This window comes from Rhinatrema bivittatum, chromosome 8, assembly GCF_901001135.1.
Source record: "Rhinatrema bivittatum chromosome 8, aRhiBiv1.1, whole genome shotgun sequence".
In the NCBI taxonomy this organism is placed as follows: domain Eukaryota; kingdom Metazoa; phylum Chordata; class Amphibia; order Gymnophiona; family Rhinatrematidae; genus Rhinatrema; species Rhinatrema bivittatum.
The window spans coordinates 74202924-74220732 of record NC_042622.1 but is presented as its reverse complement, the minus strand read 5'-3'; the positions used below and the strand labels follow the sequence as shown (position 1 = coordinate 74220732).

Sequence of the window (17809 nt, the reverse complement as noted above, 5' to 3'; positions counted from 1 at the left end):
TTTTTCTTTTTCCGGTCAGTATTCTAGCTGCTGAGTTTTGTAATATTTTAAGTGGTCTTAATGTTGAATTCGGGAGTCCTAGTAAAAGTGCATTGCAGTAGTCCATGCTTGAAAAAACTTATGCCTGGAGCACTGTTCTGAAGTGAGATGGTGTTAGTAGTTTTAGTCTTCTGAGTATCATGAGTTTTGCGTTGCCTTCTTTTACTTTTATTTATTTATTTAAAAACTTTTCTATACCGTCGCTAAGTTATATACCATCGCAACGGTTTACAAATAGGCACATAGACTAAGCTAAGTAAATGTAGGATATCGTACATTCTAAAAGGTGCCAATAAAGTTCGGTTACAATTTCATAAATAAAGTCATTATTTGAGTGACGTCACGCCTTGAGCGCCGAAATCGCACGGGCATTCATTCACTGCCGGCGGGGGCCGTGCATTCATCCAGGCAGAGGGAGCCGGAGGCTGCTTTTGCCGCTGGCTCCCTCTGCCTGGATGAATGCACGGCCCCCGCCGGCAGTGAATGAATGCCCGTGCGATTTCGGCGCTCAAGGCAGTCACATGACGTGACGTCACGCCTTGAGCGCCGAAATCGCACGGGCATTCATTCACTGCCGGCGGGGGCCGTGCATTCATCCAGGCAGAGGGAGCCGGAGGCCGCTTTCGCCGCCGGCTCCCTCTGCCTGGATGAATGCACGCCCACCCAGCCGCCTTGAGCGCCGAAATCGGGAGGAGAGGAGAAGGGACTACTGTAGCAGGCCCGAGCCTTGCTACTTTTTCGGTTTTTTTTTTTTGCTTCGGGAGGAGGGGACAGGACTGGGGCTGCACCGGAGACCGGACGGGGCCAGAGCAGGTGAGCGGGGGCTGGGGGAAAGTTTGCCGAGCATCGGGAAACATAACTGTCCACTTCCTGGTACCTGTCATTTCAAATGTCATTTGAAATGACATTTGAAATGACAGATACCAGCGCGGCCATGAAGCGTTAGGCCCGCGAACCCAGGATACTGTATAGGCGCTCTATACAGTAAAATGGGTTGCGCGGGCCTAACTCTTGCCTAAGGCTTCGCAGCCGCGGCATGCATTTGCATGCAATTTGAAGAGAGTATCGAGTGGTAGGTGAAGAGAACTGCGCGTGCGGGGAACGAGGGTGCGCCTGACACTGCTGCACTGTTTCTACCGCGGCCTTAGAGTATCGATCTGTAAGTGTAGAAATTCTGTTTTGTCAATGTTAATCACTAGTTCAATTTGGTTTAGAAGTTGTTTTATAACGTTTAGATACATGTTAGCTAGATTAAGCATTTTTTCTATTGTATTGTCTATTGGCAGAAATAGTTGAATATCGTCTGCGTATATGTAATGTATGATTCCCAGTCCCGCTAGAAGATTGCATAAGGGTAGCATGTATATGTTAAAGAGGGTAGCAGACAGGGCTGATCCAGTGGAACTCCTGTTTCGAGCCTGACTTTTTCTGATAGTACGCTGTTTATTTTGATTTGAAAGAACCTATTGTTTAGGTATGAGTTGAACCAATTTAGTGTTTTGTTGTGTAACCCAATTTCTTCTAGTCTTTTCAGTAGTATTTTATGGTTTACTGTGTCGAAGGCTGAGGAGAAGTCTAACATGAGAATGTAATGTTTTCCGCTATCAAAACCCCTTAAAATGTTGTCTGTTAGTGAAAGAAGTAGGGTCTCAGTGCTGTAATGTTTGCGAAATCCATGTTGTGATGGGTATAGTATGTTGTTATTGTCTAGGTGTTCAGCTAGTTGTTTTTGTACCGTTTTTTCAATTAATTTAGCTATTAAGGGGAGGTTTGAGACTGGGCAGTAGTTATTCAGGATTAGTGGGTCACTATTTCTTTATGATTGGTTTTATAACACTGGGCAACAATGAAAGTGTTACTGATCTAAAAAGGTCCTACTCTGTAGTATCTTGATGTGCTGAACACAAATATGACCATGAAAAGTTTTTATTGGCTCTCGTTTTGAAGATATTTAATATAGTTCACTTTCTATGTTTAGTCATGTAAATTTATCCAGTAGGACTGTAAATAAGCCTAGAATGATGTAATATTGCATCATATTGCATAATACCATCATGCACACATCATCCAGAGTTTATTACATCATTTTCTGATGCAATGCTGCCATGCTGCTGCCGAGTAAGCTGACGTCAGCAGTGTACTATATGAAGTCCAGTCAGAAAGGGTGAGCATTTGAAATATTCATGCTAGCTGACTACTGCTGAACACTCCGCAGAGATACTCCCGAACAGGTGTACAAGAGACAAGCAAAGAAATCTAAGATGTAGTCTATGACTTCATTTTTCAAACGGTATTAACCGTAGGTCTCCTACTATTGGCATACAATTCAAGATGTAATTATATTATTGCATATTACAAAAAAACGAGAGCCAATTTTGCATTTTCACAGTCACATTCATGTTTAGCACATGGAAATGTATAAGAATTGACTAATTTCATTTCCGTAACATGACTTTTGTGAAAATTTGTTGCCCAGTGTAATTGCTCCTTTTAGTATATCTGGCATTATACCTTTTTCTAGGGATAGGTTAATGATTTTAGCTAAGGTTGGGGCCACTATGCTTGCTGGTTTGTTTGTTTTTTTATCTCAAATGTTGGTATTGTGTCAATTTTGTGTGGACCTGGGTTTGTGTTTTTTAGCATGGATTCTACCTCCAGCTCTGATATTTCGGTAAATGAGGACCATTGGTTAACGCTCTTATTTTCATTTTAATTACTTGTTTGGTGGTATTTGGAAGTTTGGTTCTTAGGTTTGTAATTGTATCACTGAAGAATTTAGCTATATCATTGCATTTTGATTCTGGTAGACTTTGAGGCAAATCTTGTTTGTCATTAGTGAGATTTAATACTATGGAAAATAGGGTTCTAGGGTTGTTAGCAAATTTTTCTATTTTATTGCTATAGTATTCTTTTTTAACAATGAGGATTGTTTGTTTGTAAAAAGCTAGCTGCTTTCTATATTTAGACAGGGTTTCGGTTGTTTTGCATTTTCTCCAGCTTTTTTCTAATTTCCTGAGCGTTCTTTTTGCCTCTTATTTTTATATTATGCCAGGGGTTATTTTGTTTTGTTTCTTTGTTATGTATTGTTTTGATGGGGTTTATATTATCAGCTATCTTTTTGGTTGAGTCTAACCATTTTTTCATGGCAGAGCAACAGTCTTTATATTCTAAATCTGTTAGTTCATTATTATAGGGTGGGCGATATTTAAATTCTATGGATTTATGGTTTTGTTTGGTTTGATTATTGTGAAATTTGATGTTGGACTGAATGAGAAAATGGTCTGACCAAGGTATGTATGTGTAATTATTTGCTAAATGTTTTAGACAGTTGTCGTTTATGAAGGTAAGATCAAGAGAGTGTCCGGCTTTGTGTGTTGGTTTGTCCGTTATTAGTGAAAATCCCAGTGCTGCCATTGTGTTCATCAGTGTCTGGCATGTATTTGATAATGGTTGGATGTCCATGTGGAGATTAAAGTCACCTAGCACTATGGTAGGTTTGGAGATGTTTAGGTGTGTTGTGAGAAACTCAATTAGTAGTGAGATATTTAACTCTAGTAGACCATACTAATTGTATGTGGTTGACTTTTGTACTTTTTTTGAGGTAAGTACAATTTTAAGAAAATCTTTCAAATTAAACATTTTTCTATGGCAGTTTATCAAACTCGATAAGTTCACTTGGAATACTGTGGTATAAGTTGTTTGCTATTATCCTGCTTTTCTGAAGTTTTTTTTCCTGCATTTTTGAATCCTACACCTTCTGTGATTCAGTTTAAATTAATTACTGTTTAGTGGGATTTTATTTTTCACTTGAACTTTTGTTTACCCTGATATGTGGACAAACTTTCACAAATAAGGCCTGTATGCACATAACTTTACCTGCAGTAAGCAGAGGCATTCTGGGGCTGGGATTTGCACTTACTCCAATACATTTGCATTTTCAAGCATATATGCTGAAAATTTTCCAAAAAAAATGTATGTGCTCATATTAGCAGATATGTGTTCAGTAGCTTTGGTGGGATTATTATGTGCACACTTTTCTTCAGAAAATTGGTTTAAGTATGCAAGTAAAGCAAGTTAGCTGCTATCTACAGAAAGGTAAGCAATATGGGCGACATCATCCAATGGCACCAAATGGATCTCTCTCTCATAGCTAGAAGAGCTTTTGTTCTACTCAGTATGTACAGGAATTTCCACTCAAACATTGCCTTGTGGGCCCTCTCATTAAATTTTAGAGCTAAAACTAACTAGGTAGTCGACTCTCCAGGGAGGCAAGCAGGTATTTAGCATGGCTAATTCATCCTGCTATCTATGGAAAACACCACTTACAATAAGCAAATTTGCTTTTTCAGTCTATAAGCAGGGCTGAGTAAGCCATAAGTGGGGAGACCCAAGTTGAGGATTGCAATAGAGCAATTACTGTATAAAGAACCCAGACCACATGTGGAAAGTAGACTACTGGGTGAACAAGCTACACAAAATTGCTTGTCCAAATGTATTGTCACACAGATTATCCAGACAGTAATGGGCCATAAAGGTGTGTTCTGTTGACTATGTTGAAGCTTTGCAGATGTTTCCAAGAGGCACGGCTCCCAGATGAGCCACAGATGCAGCCATAGCTCTAACCTGATGAGCCTTGATGGTGTCTGTAATATGTAGGCCTGCTAGTCTATCGCATCGCACACTGCTGTCTGCTAACTAGTTGGACAATGTTCGTTTGGCTACAACTATGTCCAATCTATTGGTATCGTAAGAGATGAATAGTTGAGAAGACTGACAATGAGGCTGAGTTCTTCTTTTGTAGTAAGCTAAGGCCTGTTTTCAGTCTAAGGCATGAAAAGGTTTCTCACCTTTACGTGTGTGAGTTTTCAGGAAGAATGTGGACAGCATGACAACTATTAATACAGAAAGCTGACAATCTTTGGTAGAAACTTCATATGGGTGTGGAGCATCATCTTATTGTAAAATAATTTTATATACGGAAGATAATGAACTAAAGCCTGAAGTTTGATGACTCTTCTGACTGAGGTTTCTGCTACAAGGAATATTACTTTCCATGTTAGAAACTTGAGTGAGGCAGTCTCCAATGGTTCAAAGAGCGGCATCATCAGTTGTGCCAGGACTATATTTAGATCCCATGGAACAACTGGTGGCTTAGTATGGTACAATACTTTCATGAATTTGGATACTAATGGATGAATGGAGATAGGCTTATCCTCAGTTTAAACATGGCAAGCTGCTATGGTACTGAGATGTACTCAGGTAGCAAGGCCTGATTCAGAAAGCAAGAGTAGATAAATCAGTAACTTTTGGTTTGCAGGCAAATGGATTCAAATTGTTGTGTTGACACCAAGTGGAAAACCTTCTCCAATTGAAACTGTAAGCTTTTCTAGTTGAAGATTTTCTGGCAGACACTAATATGTCCTCCATTACTTTAGATAGGACAAAGTCTTACCACAGAGTGTTCAACATCCAAGCTGTCAAGTTGAGGGAGGGACAGTTTGGATGAAACAGACATCCCTCTTCTTGAGTAAATAAGTATGGATCTGATCCAAGAGGTATTGGAGACTGACTGGAGAGCTGTACTAGATAAGTGAACCAGACTTGTCTGGGCTACAGTGGAGCTATGAGGGTCAAACAAGCATGGTCCTTTCTTACTTTTTGCACCATTCTATTAGTGGAATTAGTGGAAAAGTATACATGAAATCTGCATTCCAGTTGAGCAGAAAAGCTTCCTGAGTAGATCTGAATTTGCTAGGAAGAATGGAGTAAAACTTTTCTAGTTTTCTGTTTTGTTTTGATACAAATAGGTCAATTGCTGGAAATCCCCAGGAACTGAACAGTCTGTTAGCTATGGATTGCTGAAGCGACCATTTGTGTGGACGAAAGATTCTGCTAAGCCAATCTGCCAATATGTTAAGAGATTCTGGGAAGATAGGTCCTTTGTAGTTCAGCTTGATGTCTGCATGCCGATTCCTGTAATTGTTTTTAAATATCTTCTTGTCAGAGTCAAAGATCCTGTGCCTTCTTGTTTTTTCACATAGAACATGATGTCTTGATTGTTTGGATGAGAATCCTATGTCTTTGAAGAAAGTGAGTGAGTTTTTAGAGAGTATCTTATCACTCTCAACTCAAGGAAATTGATTCTTCAGGAATGATCATATCCCTTGAGTATTAAAGAGGCTTGTGTGAGGCTCCCAGTCCTTCATGGAGGTATCCTTTATAAGGATATTTGGTGAGGAACTTGTCATGGTGGTGCTCCTTCCTACAGGATCAATGGGTCCAGCCACCAATTCAATTTGTGCTTCATTTCTGTTGAAATCTTCACTTTGGTTGTTAGGGGCTGAGTAAGCTGGTCCCATTAGAAATGATAGCCCCACTATAGGAGACATATGGGCAAGTGGGTCAGCAATACCATGTCTATTGCTGCTGCAATGTGACCAAGAACCACCACCTCTTCTCTAGTAGTTGACTGATCTGTGTTCAGCAGTCTGTAAGCCAATGCCCTGAAAGTTTGTGCTCAGTCTGAAGGAGGAAAGCTCTCTCCTGCAGGAAATCTATCCACGCCCCAATGACCTTGATTTTCCAGGATGGAATCAGAATCGATGTCTCAAAATTTCCAAGGAAGCCTAGCAATTGTAACAGATGTATTGATTTCTCCAGGGAGGTTAGAACTCCCTCTTGGGAATTTGCTGTCACAAGCCAGTTGTCTAGGTAAGGGAAGACCTGCATGCCCTGACAGCATAGATGCACTGCTACTACAGCTAGATATCTGGTGAAGATTTTCAGTGTAGCTGAGAGGCTGAAGGGGAACATTTTCTATTGAAAATGGGAAGAGTGGATAGGAATGTGAGCATAAGCATCTTTAAGATCTTGAGCACACATTCATTTCCCTTTCTGGATGAAGGGGAGGATTTCGTGGAGGTAATTCATTTTGAATTTATGCTGTATGCTTGCTCTTGGGGATGAGGAAATATTGGGAATAGAACCCATCGCCATGGATTTGGGAAGGAACCAGTTCTATCGCCCACTAGTTGAAAAGTGACTCCACTTCTGTCAAGTGAGACGGATCCGGAATTAAGGCTGAGCGGTGCAGATACACAGGAAGCAGAGAGAAATGTAAGCAGTATCCAGACTCTAAGATCTTGAGAACCCAGTGATCTCGAACCTCTCTTCTAGGTAGTGGTGAATTCTCTCCCCTGTCAGAATTGCTGGATCTGAAGAGTGGTCAAAAACTTGACCCAGGCTTGGGTTGGACCTGTTGCGCTGCTTTTGGTCAATGGCATTCATACTACTGAGCATGATTTGGAAGTTATTATTGCTATTGTGGAAGTAGAGACATCACCAAGGCAGGCATGTCTGCCAATTTTTCGTGGACAACCAGGTCATGCAGTGAGCTTCAATAGAGTTTTGACAAGAACTGTGAGGTGGAATCAAGCATCTCAAAGGCAGATTGAAGAAAATGGCACATACATTCTTCGGCATCCAGTAGTGGCTGAGAGTATGCGATTCAGCTATCACTCTCTGGAAGAAACAGCTTCAGTTTTTGCATATAGTCCACGTAGATTCGATAAGGAGTAATCCATGCATTAAGCATGGAGCTTTGAAACATCTTTCTGCCAAAATTGTCCAGTAGCTTGGTATCTTTTCCCTGGTAGTGTAGTTGAATATATTTTTGTTTATTTCGCTCTTAACAGTTGATTCTGTCATTACTGATTGATGGGGTAATGGCACTATTCCAAGCCTGGAGATGTCTGAATTCTATTTGAAGTCAAGTTTCCTTGCTACTGGGATATAGGAAATGTTATTTTCCAACATTCTCATTTGTAAATCTTGCATATGAAGATGAACCAGAATCATTTCTGGGTCCACTGGAGCTTCCATAACCTGGAGGGGCCTAAGACATCTGCATGAGGGTCTTTGCCCTTATCTGCATTCATTCCTAGGGCTTTCCTAAACTTGTCCTTAAACCTGAAGTAAGAAAGGTCTTCCGGGGAAACGAGTGTTTGAGGTTCTGGAGGGTGGTCGGAGGGAATTTCTAAACCCTCTTCAGAGACTAGAGGTGAGGGAACACTAATCCAGGACTCAGTGATGAAGCTGGAGACCGAGGATGGGTCCTTGGTCGCCTCAGAGGAGAACGCTTGGTGCATATCCTCAGAGTGGCTAGAGTCCGCTGCAAATGAATGCCGTGGACTGAAAGTATCTTTCAGGGGACCCAATGGAGAATCCACATGTATTGGGGACTATGGGACTCCTTGAGGAAATAAAGATGATGTCTTGGAAAGGTTGTATGGTACTCATTATCCTTAGCCACAAATGAGGTAAAGACATTTCACCAGTGTCACTTCTTGGTCAAGTGGCTGATGTGTCCTCTGACCTGGTGTGAATAGTGAAATATCTGCTGATACGTCAATGGATTGTTGCACATCATCTGGGCTTTACAGAATTTGAACTGGAGGCTGATTAGAAAAGAGAAGAACCAGAGATAAATAGGATCTAATGTTTCTAGACATATTCTCTGACAGCAATTTCAATAGCAAAAGTGCTCTAGAAATCAGTGGTGGAAGGGGAATCTAATCCCCTTCTGCTTCTGTGAAGAGCTTAATCTGACCAGCATATAGTTGTGTAGGAAAATCTATAGTATGATGCAGCAATGCTTCCAATGGTTTAATGGGCAAAAGCATTGATGATTGAATTTCTAGGCTCGAAGCATCAAAGACTTGTGCATTAACAGCACCAATGGAGCAGTGTGTCAACAGCACTAATGCACTCAAGCCTCTGCGCTTATACAGTGTCTAGTGCTCCAGTGGTTCTGCAGAGCAGTGCTCCTTTTCTTCAATGCATGACAGCTATGTTTACTTGACCCCATGCATTCAGTCTGTTCCACTGATGGGGGATATATTTTAGAGGAACTGGTGGTCAGCCCTATTCCCAGCAAGCCAGACGAGGCTGTGCTTCAGGAAGAGGACTGTGGCTTCTATGAGACTTATGTCCAGGCCCTGGACATTTTTGGTTGCAGGATTATCTGTCCACAATTATAACAACAGGCTTGGACATGGTCCGGACCCAGGCAACAATGGCAGAGTTTGTATTCATCTGTAATGGACATTTCCTGCCACAAATACAGTCTTTAAACACACTTACCTGTGGCTTTTTTCTTGGTAGATATTTAGACGATGTTACATCCCTCATCTATGATCTGAAGTGACTCCAGCATAGCCTCTGGCAGCATGCTGTTCCAAGGATCCTGGACAGAACCTTCCTCTAATTCAGGACTGCTTTCATAAGTCCCCTAGCCAGGACTTCCTGTGGCACTGGCTGATGATGTCACATCCCCAGGAGTATAAGGAAGTCTCTTGCTACCAGCCAGCCCCTCAGCAACAAGTCTCTGGTGCCCTTGCATTCCAGTATGTGTTGCTCTCATCTCATTCTTGCTTTGTGTGTCTTGTTCTGTGTTCCTTCTCTTGTCCTACCTACTCTGTGGTGTGTTTCTTGTCCGGTTCCTTGCCTGTCTGCCCTTGTTCCTAGCTCTGCTTGTTTCCTTCTTTGTTTATTTTATTGGCCTTGTCTGTCTTATCTGTCCTGTTTGTCTTGGACTGACTACCTGGATCCTGATCCTGGCCCCTTGACCTTCCGCTGTCTGCTGCCTGCCTTGATCTCTGGCCTGTTATCCATCTGCTGTCTATTGTTTGCCACGACCCTTGCTCAGATCACACTCTCAACTCAGCATAGTCATAGATACCCACCTAAGTCCTGCTGGCCGCCAGAATCCAAGGATTCAACTTGCAGGGGAAGCGGCTGGTATAGGTGAAGCTCCAGCTGGTCCACCCAAGGACTTCTCTGCCAGCTGCTAGTGCACTCATTAGGCAACGCCAATTGCACCACAGCACAAAAAATCCACATCCCCGGGCAGTGTTGAAGAAAATTCTTTTTTTTTTTTTGAGAAAAGTAGCACTGAAAAGTGCTGTTTGGAGACTGCTAAGGCAACAAGGTACTTTAAAGGTACATGTTTTGAAAATTTCTTAGAAAAAAATAGAAAAATAGAGGTACATGTTCGTGCTAGTGCTCAGATTAAAAAAAGACTGCAGGGGCTCATGAGGCAAAGCTCAAGTGCAAGTTCCCGTACATGCTCAATACAGCAAAAGCTCTACTAGCTATGAGAAAGAGGTCATTCTGGTGCCGCTGGATGATGCCACCCACATGTTATGGCTAATTCAGCCCTGCTTATGGACAGAAATTGCTTTAAAATCTATGTGGGCTGTTACAAAATTATTCCCTTAGTAACTAATGTTTCTAGTTCAGAAATCTTTCATGATATGTGATGTATCCTGGTTGCTGTTATTAATATGTTCTGGTTTACCTTGCTACCCCTCCATAGTCTAAACCTTCTTCTCCAGGAAAGATAATCCATAATCGTCTTCTCAGGTCCTGAGGATTAAAACTCATTATCTAAAACAAAACAAATTAAACAGATTAAAGAACATGGTTCAGAATGATGTAACTTTGAAGGATACTAACAAAACAAGGAAGTTGGGAATTCTGATAGTGAAGTTGCAATAAATGCTATAGCAGCCCATGTGCCTAAGTAAAGAACAGACAGAGCAGAAAGATTACAAATTACCCCATCAACTGATAAGCAAGTTGTTAATACAAACAAAAATGTCTGTATACAAATGCAAGAAGTCTAAAAAAAAAATAAGATGTGAGAGTTAGAATGTACAGCAGACTGAATAAAGAGGTAGATAGATATAATTGGCATCTCAGCGACAAGAGAAGACAAGAGAAGATAACTAATGGGACAATGTCAAACCAGAGTATAAATTATATTGCATTGATAAGATGGATCAAATTGATGGAGGGGTGGTGCTATATGTTAAAAAAGGCATATAGAGTCAAACAGAATAAAAGTTCTACAGGAAACAAAATACACTGTAGAATATTTATGCAAGGAGGAAAATAGAATATCAGGGGGGGTGTATTACCGTCCACCTGGCCAGAATGGACAGATGATGCAATACTAACACACATTAAGGAAGTTAACAAAATTAGCAACATAGTAATAATGGGTGATTTCAATTACCCAAGTATTGACTAGGTAAATGTCACATTAGGATATGCTAAGGAGGTAAAATTTCTAGATGAAATAAATCACTGTTTTATAGAGTATCTGGTAAAAGAATCAAGAGGGGGAGCTGTTTTAGACCTAATCCTTAATGGAACACATGATTTTGTGTGAAAGGCAATGGTGTTGGGGGTCACTTGGCAACAGTGATCATAACATGATCAAATTTGACATAACTGGAGGGAGGACACTAAGGAAATCTACTGTAATAGCATTTCCCTGTACGTACCCGGATCAGTCCAGACCATGGGTTGAGCCTCCTGTCCAGCAAATGGAAACAGACCAAAACTGAAAGGGTATCCTATATCAGGACAGAGCTTACCCTGCAGCCCTTCAGTATTTGTCTGTCTCCAGCAGATGCAACAGCTCACCCTGCGGTTCCCTGTTCTTTCTACCTATGCCCTTTGGGGGGCAAATTTCTCCTTTTCTTGTGTCGGATCAAGCAAGTATTGATTATTGGTTCTCAGATTTTATTTAAAAAAAAAAAAAAAAGTTAAAGTTTCCTGGACTCTGTTACTTCCTGTTAGGGGTCAGTTTCTGTCCCCTTGCTCTTGGGGGGGACCTATGGGGGCTTTGCCCCTTGTGTGTACATAGCCTAGGTCCCTGTTCCCGGTGTTCCTCAGCTGTGAGGTAATATTGGTGGTGCCAGTCACTTCCCCTCTTATAAGCCTTCTCTCTCCTTTGCTTTCCCCAGGACGTTTCTCCCCCGGTGCTGTCTGCAGGAACGTTCCTTCCCCTGCCTGACAGATTAAAAAAAAAAATCCTATTGCTATCGGGTGCATTTACTTTTGCCAGTTTTTCTGAGAGAGAAGGAGCATGCAGGGTTCGTTCCTCTGCCTCCGCTCCTTCAACCCCAGCCGGCTCAGCTGATTCCTTGCTCCTCCTACCTGCCTCGGGGCCATGCCACGATCCCCTCTCTGTCTAGCCTGCGGGGAGTCATCGATTCGACTCTCCCGCGAGGGACTTTGCTCGAACTGTCTTCCAGGAGGGGAGGGTCCCTCCGTGGCAGCAGTCCCTTCAGCTCCCAGGGCCAGGCCTTGGAAGCGCATGGCCGAGCCGTTCCTGGGTCGGCAAACCGCGGGAATGGCGGCCATTTGGGGTTTCTCTGACGCTGCTATTTCAAGGCAGCAGGACTCCCAGGATCTGGATTTTTTGGATCCTCCCCCCGATTTGAGCCCCGTGCAGTCCCCTGATGGAGGTCCTGACCTCCCCCCTCCATTCCCCCCCTCCCACCCCTGGAGGTTCTATTTATTTATTTATTTATTTATTTATTTATTTATTTATTTAAAGACTTTTATATACCGAAGATCATGTACTGGTACATATCGCTTCGGTTTACATATAACCAGATTGTTAATTACCATAGATATGGTGTACATCGAACAAAGATTATGCATAGAACATAAGGTTCTAGGCCCCATTTCTCTTCAGAGATTGTGCTCTTGATGCACAAATCTTATTTAGCCAGCCTGCAGGAAGAGGAAGCCCCCCCCCCCCCGCTCCTCCTCCCCCAAAAATCCCTCGGGTGACTGTTCCGTCCGCCCCAGCAGTCCCTGATACGCAGGGGTCTGTCCGGGTGGTCCCGGGGTTCCCTCCCCTCCCCCCCGGGCCCTCTCCCTGCGCTCCTTTGGCTGCCCCGGATCAGGATCCGGATTTTGTTGACACTCCCTCCAATCTTGAGGGGATGACCCCAGTGTCCTGCGTTTATTCAGAAGGGAGGAAATGGAGCCACTTATCCCTTTTATTTCTCAGGAACTGGGGATAGAATGTCCTGCAGTGGATGAGTTTTCGGCCACAATGCCAGCTTGTGCAGACCCAGTCCTGGCGGGACTTAGGGCTCTTCCGTGCACGTTCCCCTTCCATCCGATGCATCAGCTAATGCTCCTTAGAGAGTGGGAGGCTCCCGAATCAGGGCTCCGCGTCAGGAGAGCTATGGAGAAGCTTTATCCTTTCCCGGAGGAGTGCTTAGACATGCTAAAAATGCCCAAGGTGGATTCCTCTGTAACTGCAGTTACTAAGCACACCACCATCCCTGTGGTGGGTGCTACGGCCTTCAGGGATGTCCAAGACCGCAAGCTAGAATTCCATCTCAAGTGTATCTTCGAAGTCTTGGCCTTGGGTGTCCGGGCATCAATCTGCAGCAGTCTCATGCAGTGGGCAAGCCTCAGGTGGGTTCAACAATTGCTCAGCACCCAGGACCTCTCGTCTGCAGAGGCGGAGCAGGCTGAAAGATTGGAAGGCACTATAGCGTATGGGGCGGATGCCCTTTACAACATGTTTCGGGTCCAGGCAAAAGCGATGGCCTCTGCGGTCTCAGCCAGGCAGCTCCTTTGGCTCTGTAGCTGGGCAGCCGACTCTTCTTCTAAGGGGCAGCTGGGCACGCTCCCCTTCAAGGGTAAGTTACTTTTTGGTGAGGACCTGGAACAGCTCATTAAATCCTTGGGTGAGAACAAGGTCCACAAACTACCTGAGGAACGCCCGAAGCAAGCGAGAACCTTCTTTCCTACTCGCACCCACTTCAGGGGTCAGTGGAGATACAATCCCAGGGCACGGAGAGCCTTTTCTAGAGGAAATTCTTCCAGGTCTCAGTCTTCGTCTCAGTCCTTTCGAGGGCGCCGCGCCTTCCGTGATGGTAATCCACAGCGCCCTGTGTCCAAGCCTGCCTCTCAATGAGATTCGGCTGGCCCATTCCTCCGTTCCAAACTTAGGTGGTCGATTGTCCTTGTTCTTGGAGGAATGGGTCAAAATCACGTCGGACCAGTGGGTCCTCGAGATAATCGAGAGAGGCTATGCTTTAGAATTTGCTCGGGATCTGCCGGATCTGTACATGGTCTCCCCATGCGGTCTTCAGAAGCGGGCTGCTGTATTTCAGACCCTCGCCAGACTCCAGGGACTGGGGGCTATCGTCCCTGTTCCAGTGGAGGAACGGGGCGCCGGCCAGTATTCTATCTACTTCGTGGCTCCCAAAAAGGATGACTCTTTCCGCCCCATCTTGGACCTCAAGAGGGTCAACCGGGCCCTCAGAGTGCCCCATTTTCGGATGGAAACCCTGAGGGCAGTTATAGCGGCTGTTCATCCTGGAGAATTTCTGGCCTCTCTCGACTTGACGGAGGCCTATCTGCACATTCTGATCTGTGCCGAACATCAGAGGTATCTCCGGTTCCATATCTTGGTGTCAACATTTCCAGTTCCGGGCTCTCCCCTTCGGTCTGGCCACGGCGCCACGCACGTTTACCAAGGTTATGGTGGTGGTGGTGGCGGCCGCCTTCTGGCGGAACGGAGTCCTAGTCCACCCTTATCTAGACGACTGGCAGGTGCAAGCCAAGTCAGAGACCTTATGCAAGTTGGCAGTGGACCGCATTCTTGCTCTCCTCTCGTCCCTAGGGTGGATAGTCAATTTTTCCAAGAGCAATCTCCAACCCTCCCAGGTCCTGGAATTCCTAGGGGCCCGGTTCGATACTCGGGTAGGCAAGGTATTCCTGCCGGAGGACCAGGTCCGAAGCTTCCTTTCCATGCCTCTTCCCACGGCGTGGGACTACCTACAGGTTCTGGGGACCATGGCTTCTACGATCGACTTTGTCCCCTGGGCTTTTGCGCATATGCGTCCTCTATAGAAAGCTTTGCTCTCCTGATGGAAACCGGTGTTGGAACTGTTCCAAGCGCAGCTTCCTCTCGTCGACTCTACCATCAGAGACATACAGTGGTGGTTATCGCTCAAGCACCTACTGAAAGGAATCTCCCTTCAGACTCCGCAATGGATTGTAGTCACGACGGACGCCAGCCTCTCCGGCTGGGGAGCAGTCTGCCAGACACAGGCCACACAGGGGTACTGGTCCCCTGCCCAATCCCGCTGGCACATCAATCTCCTGGAGGCTCGGGCGGTCCGTCTGGCTCTTCAAGTGTATCTCCCCCTGCTTCGCCGAAGAGCGGTTCGGGTACTCTCAGACAACTCTACCACAGTGGCGTACATCAATCACCAGGGGGGCACCAAGAGTCACCTGGTGGCCCTCGAGGCCAGCCAGCTCTTTGTTTGGGTGGAGTGCCATCTGCAGTGCTTAGCAGCGTCTCACATTGTGGGCAAGGAGAACGTTCAAGCAGATTTCTTGAGTTGCCAGCGGCTCGACCCCAGCGAGTGGGAGTTGTCCGCCAAGGCGATGGAGCTGATTGTCAACCGGTGGGGTCCTCCTCACCTGGACCTGATGGCAACCTTGGACAATGCCAAAGCTCCCAGGTATTTCAGCTGCTGGAGGGAGCACTGCTCGGAAGGGGTAGATGCTCTAGTCCTTCCCTGGCCATGCAACGTTCTTCTGTACGTCTTCCCTCCTTGGCCCCTGGTGGGAAAAGTGCTCAGAAGGATAGAACTCCATAGAGGTCCGGTCATCCTCGTAACTCCCGAGTGGCCCCGCCGGCCGTGGTTCACGGATCTTGTAAACCTATCGAGGGACAGCCCTCTCCGTCTCGGTCATCTTCAGTACCTGCTTCGGCAGGGTACCGTATTTTTCGACCAGGCGGATCGCTTCTGTCTAGCGGCCTGGCTTTTGAACGGCGCAGGCTGAGGCAGAAGGGATATAGGGAGGACGTCATCTCCACTATCCTGCGTGCTCGCAAGACTTCTACTTCCCTCACTTATGTCCGGGTTTGGAAGGTTTTCAAACTTGTCTGCACGGAATAGGGTGTATCAGCGCATTCAGCCCCGGTTTCACTGGTTCTCTCCTTTCTCCAGCTCAGCCTAAGGGCCTATCGTTCGGCTCGCTCCAGGTGCAGGTTTCTGCCCTCGGCTCTCTCTCGGGAAGTCTTGAAGGTCATGCGGTTGCGTTTCATCCAGATGTTGTCTATTTCCTCGAGGGAGTTAAACATTTGAAGCCGCCGCTGCATTCCACTTGTCCTTCGTGGAGCCTTAATTTGGTCCTATGGGCTCTCTGTCTTGCTCTTTGAGCCTCTCTGCGTTCTACTCTAAATGTTTTAACCCTTAAGATGGTGTTTTTGGTCTCTATTTGTTCCGCCAGACGGGTGTCGGAAATTCAAGCGTTGTCTTGCCGAGAGCCTTTCCTATGTTTTTCGGACTTGGGGGTCTCCCTTAAGACTGTGCCATCCTTCTTGCCGAAGGTTGTTTGGTGTGGGGGTTGGGGATGGGGGAAAGGAATTGTTCAGTGCAACGGTGGATGGTTCGTGACAAACTGGGTCTTAAAAGCAGGAAATCTTCTGGGTGGCTGTGCTTCTAAAGAGAAGCACAGCCACCCAGAATTGTATTCAATTTAGTACTTTTGTTCCAATGGAGGAGATTTTTTCTTTTCTATGTTCAATAGTGCAGTTGGGGATGATTTGCAAAATGGTTAATTCTGTCAGTATAAAAAAGTGAATAGTGGAGTGCCCAGGGATCTATACTATGACCACTATTTTTAACATTTATAAATAATCTAGAGATGGGAACAATGAGTGAGGTGATAAAATTTGTTGATGATGCAAAATTATTCAGAGTTGTTAAATCACAAGAGAATTGTGAGAAATTGCAAGACAACCTTGTGAGTTTGAGAAACTGGGCATCCAAATGGCAGATGACATTTAATGTGGACAAATGCAAAGTGATGCACGTAGAGAATAGCAACCCAAATTATAGCTACACAATGCAGGTTCCACATTGGGAGACCCTACCCATGTAAAGTATCTAGCATTATCATGGATGTTTAAATTTTCTGCTCAGTGTGGGATGGTAGCAGCCAAAAAAGCAAATAGAATGCTAGGAATTATTAGGGAAGGAATGGAGAATAAAACAGAGAATATCATAATGCCTTGGTATCAACTGCATGATACAATCCCACCTTGAGTACTGTGTGCAATTCTGGTCACCGCATTTCAAAAAACATATACTGGAATTAGAAAGATACAAAGAAGGGTAACCAAAATTATAAAGGAGACAGAACAATTCCCCTTTGAGGAAAGGCTAAAGAGATGACTCTTCAGCATGGAAACAGCTCAGGGGAAATATGATAGAGGTCTATAAAATAATGAGTGAAGTAGAATGGGTAAAAGCAAATCAGTTGTTTATGCTTTCAAGAAGTAAAAAAATTAGGGGACATAAATGTATTACCTAGTAATTTCATTGTAAGACAAAGAGGAGAAAATATTTTTTTACTCAAAGAATAATTAAACTCTGGAATTTGCTGCCAGAGAATGTGATAAAAGCTGTTAGTATACCTGGGTTTAAAAAAGTTTGGAGAAGTTCCAGGATCAAAAGTCCATAAACCGTTAAGGTGGACTTGGGAAAATCCACTGCTTATCTCTGAGATAAGAAGCATGGAATGTATTAACCTTTTGGGATCTTGCCCAGTACTTGTGATCTGGATTGGAAACAGGACAGTAGGCCTGATGGACCTTTGGTTTTACCCAGTATGGTAAATCTTATGATCTTAAATGCGGAGATGTTTTCATCCTTAATAAAAAGCCATTGAAGCACTGCAGGTGATATTATATAGGCTCAGTGAACAGAACTCAAATTCTCAGTATTCTGACTACAGTAAACAAGGTACATAACGCATATTGTGACATTTAAGAAGAGTGAATTAGGTTATTAGTATATTTGCTACTAAGACAATATATGCTCAGTGGTAATTCTGCTGAATAGGCTCAAGACCTCACTTAAATTACTGTATT

The 17809-nt window shown here is 44.3% G+C and overlaps 1 protein-coding gene and 1 long non-coding RNA gene across 5 annotated transcripts in view; one reads left to right on the top strand and one right to left on the bottom strand.

Moving 5' to 3' along the window:
- LOC115097963 (E3 ubiquitin-protein ligase Itchy) overlaps positions 1–17809 on the bottom strand; it is a 278895-nt gene that overhangs the window by 63994 nt on the left and 197092 nt on the right. For all 4 annotated transcript variants that reach the window (XM_029614171.1, XM_029614172.1, XM_029614173.1 and 1 more), the window contains one exon: positions 10397–10485. In XM_029614171.1, coding sequence (XP_029470031.1) covers positions 10397–10485 — 89 coding nt within the window. The remainder of the gene's footprint in view (positions 1–10396; positions 10486–17809) is intronic.
- LOC115097965 overlaps positions 1–17809 on the top strand; it is a 184210-nt gene that overhangs the window by 66778 nt on the left and 99623 nt on the right. The gene's annotated exons all lie outside the window — the stretch shown is intronic.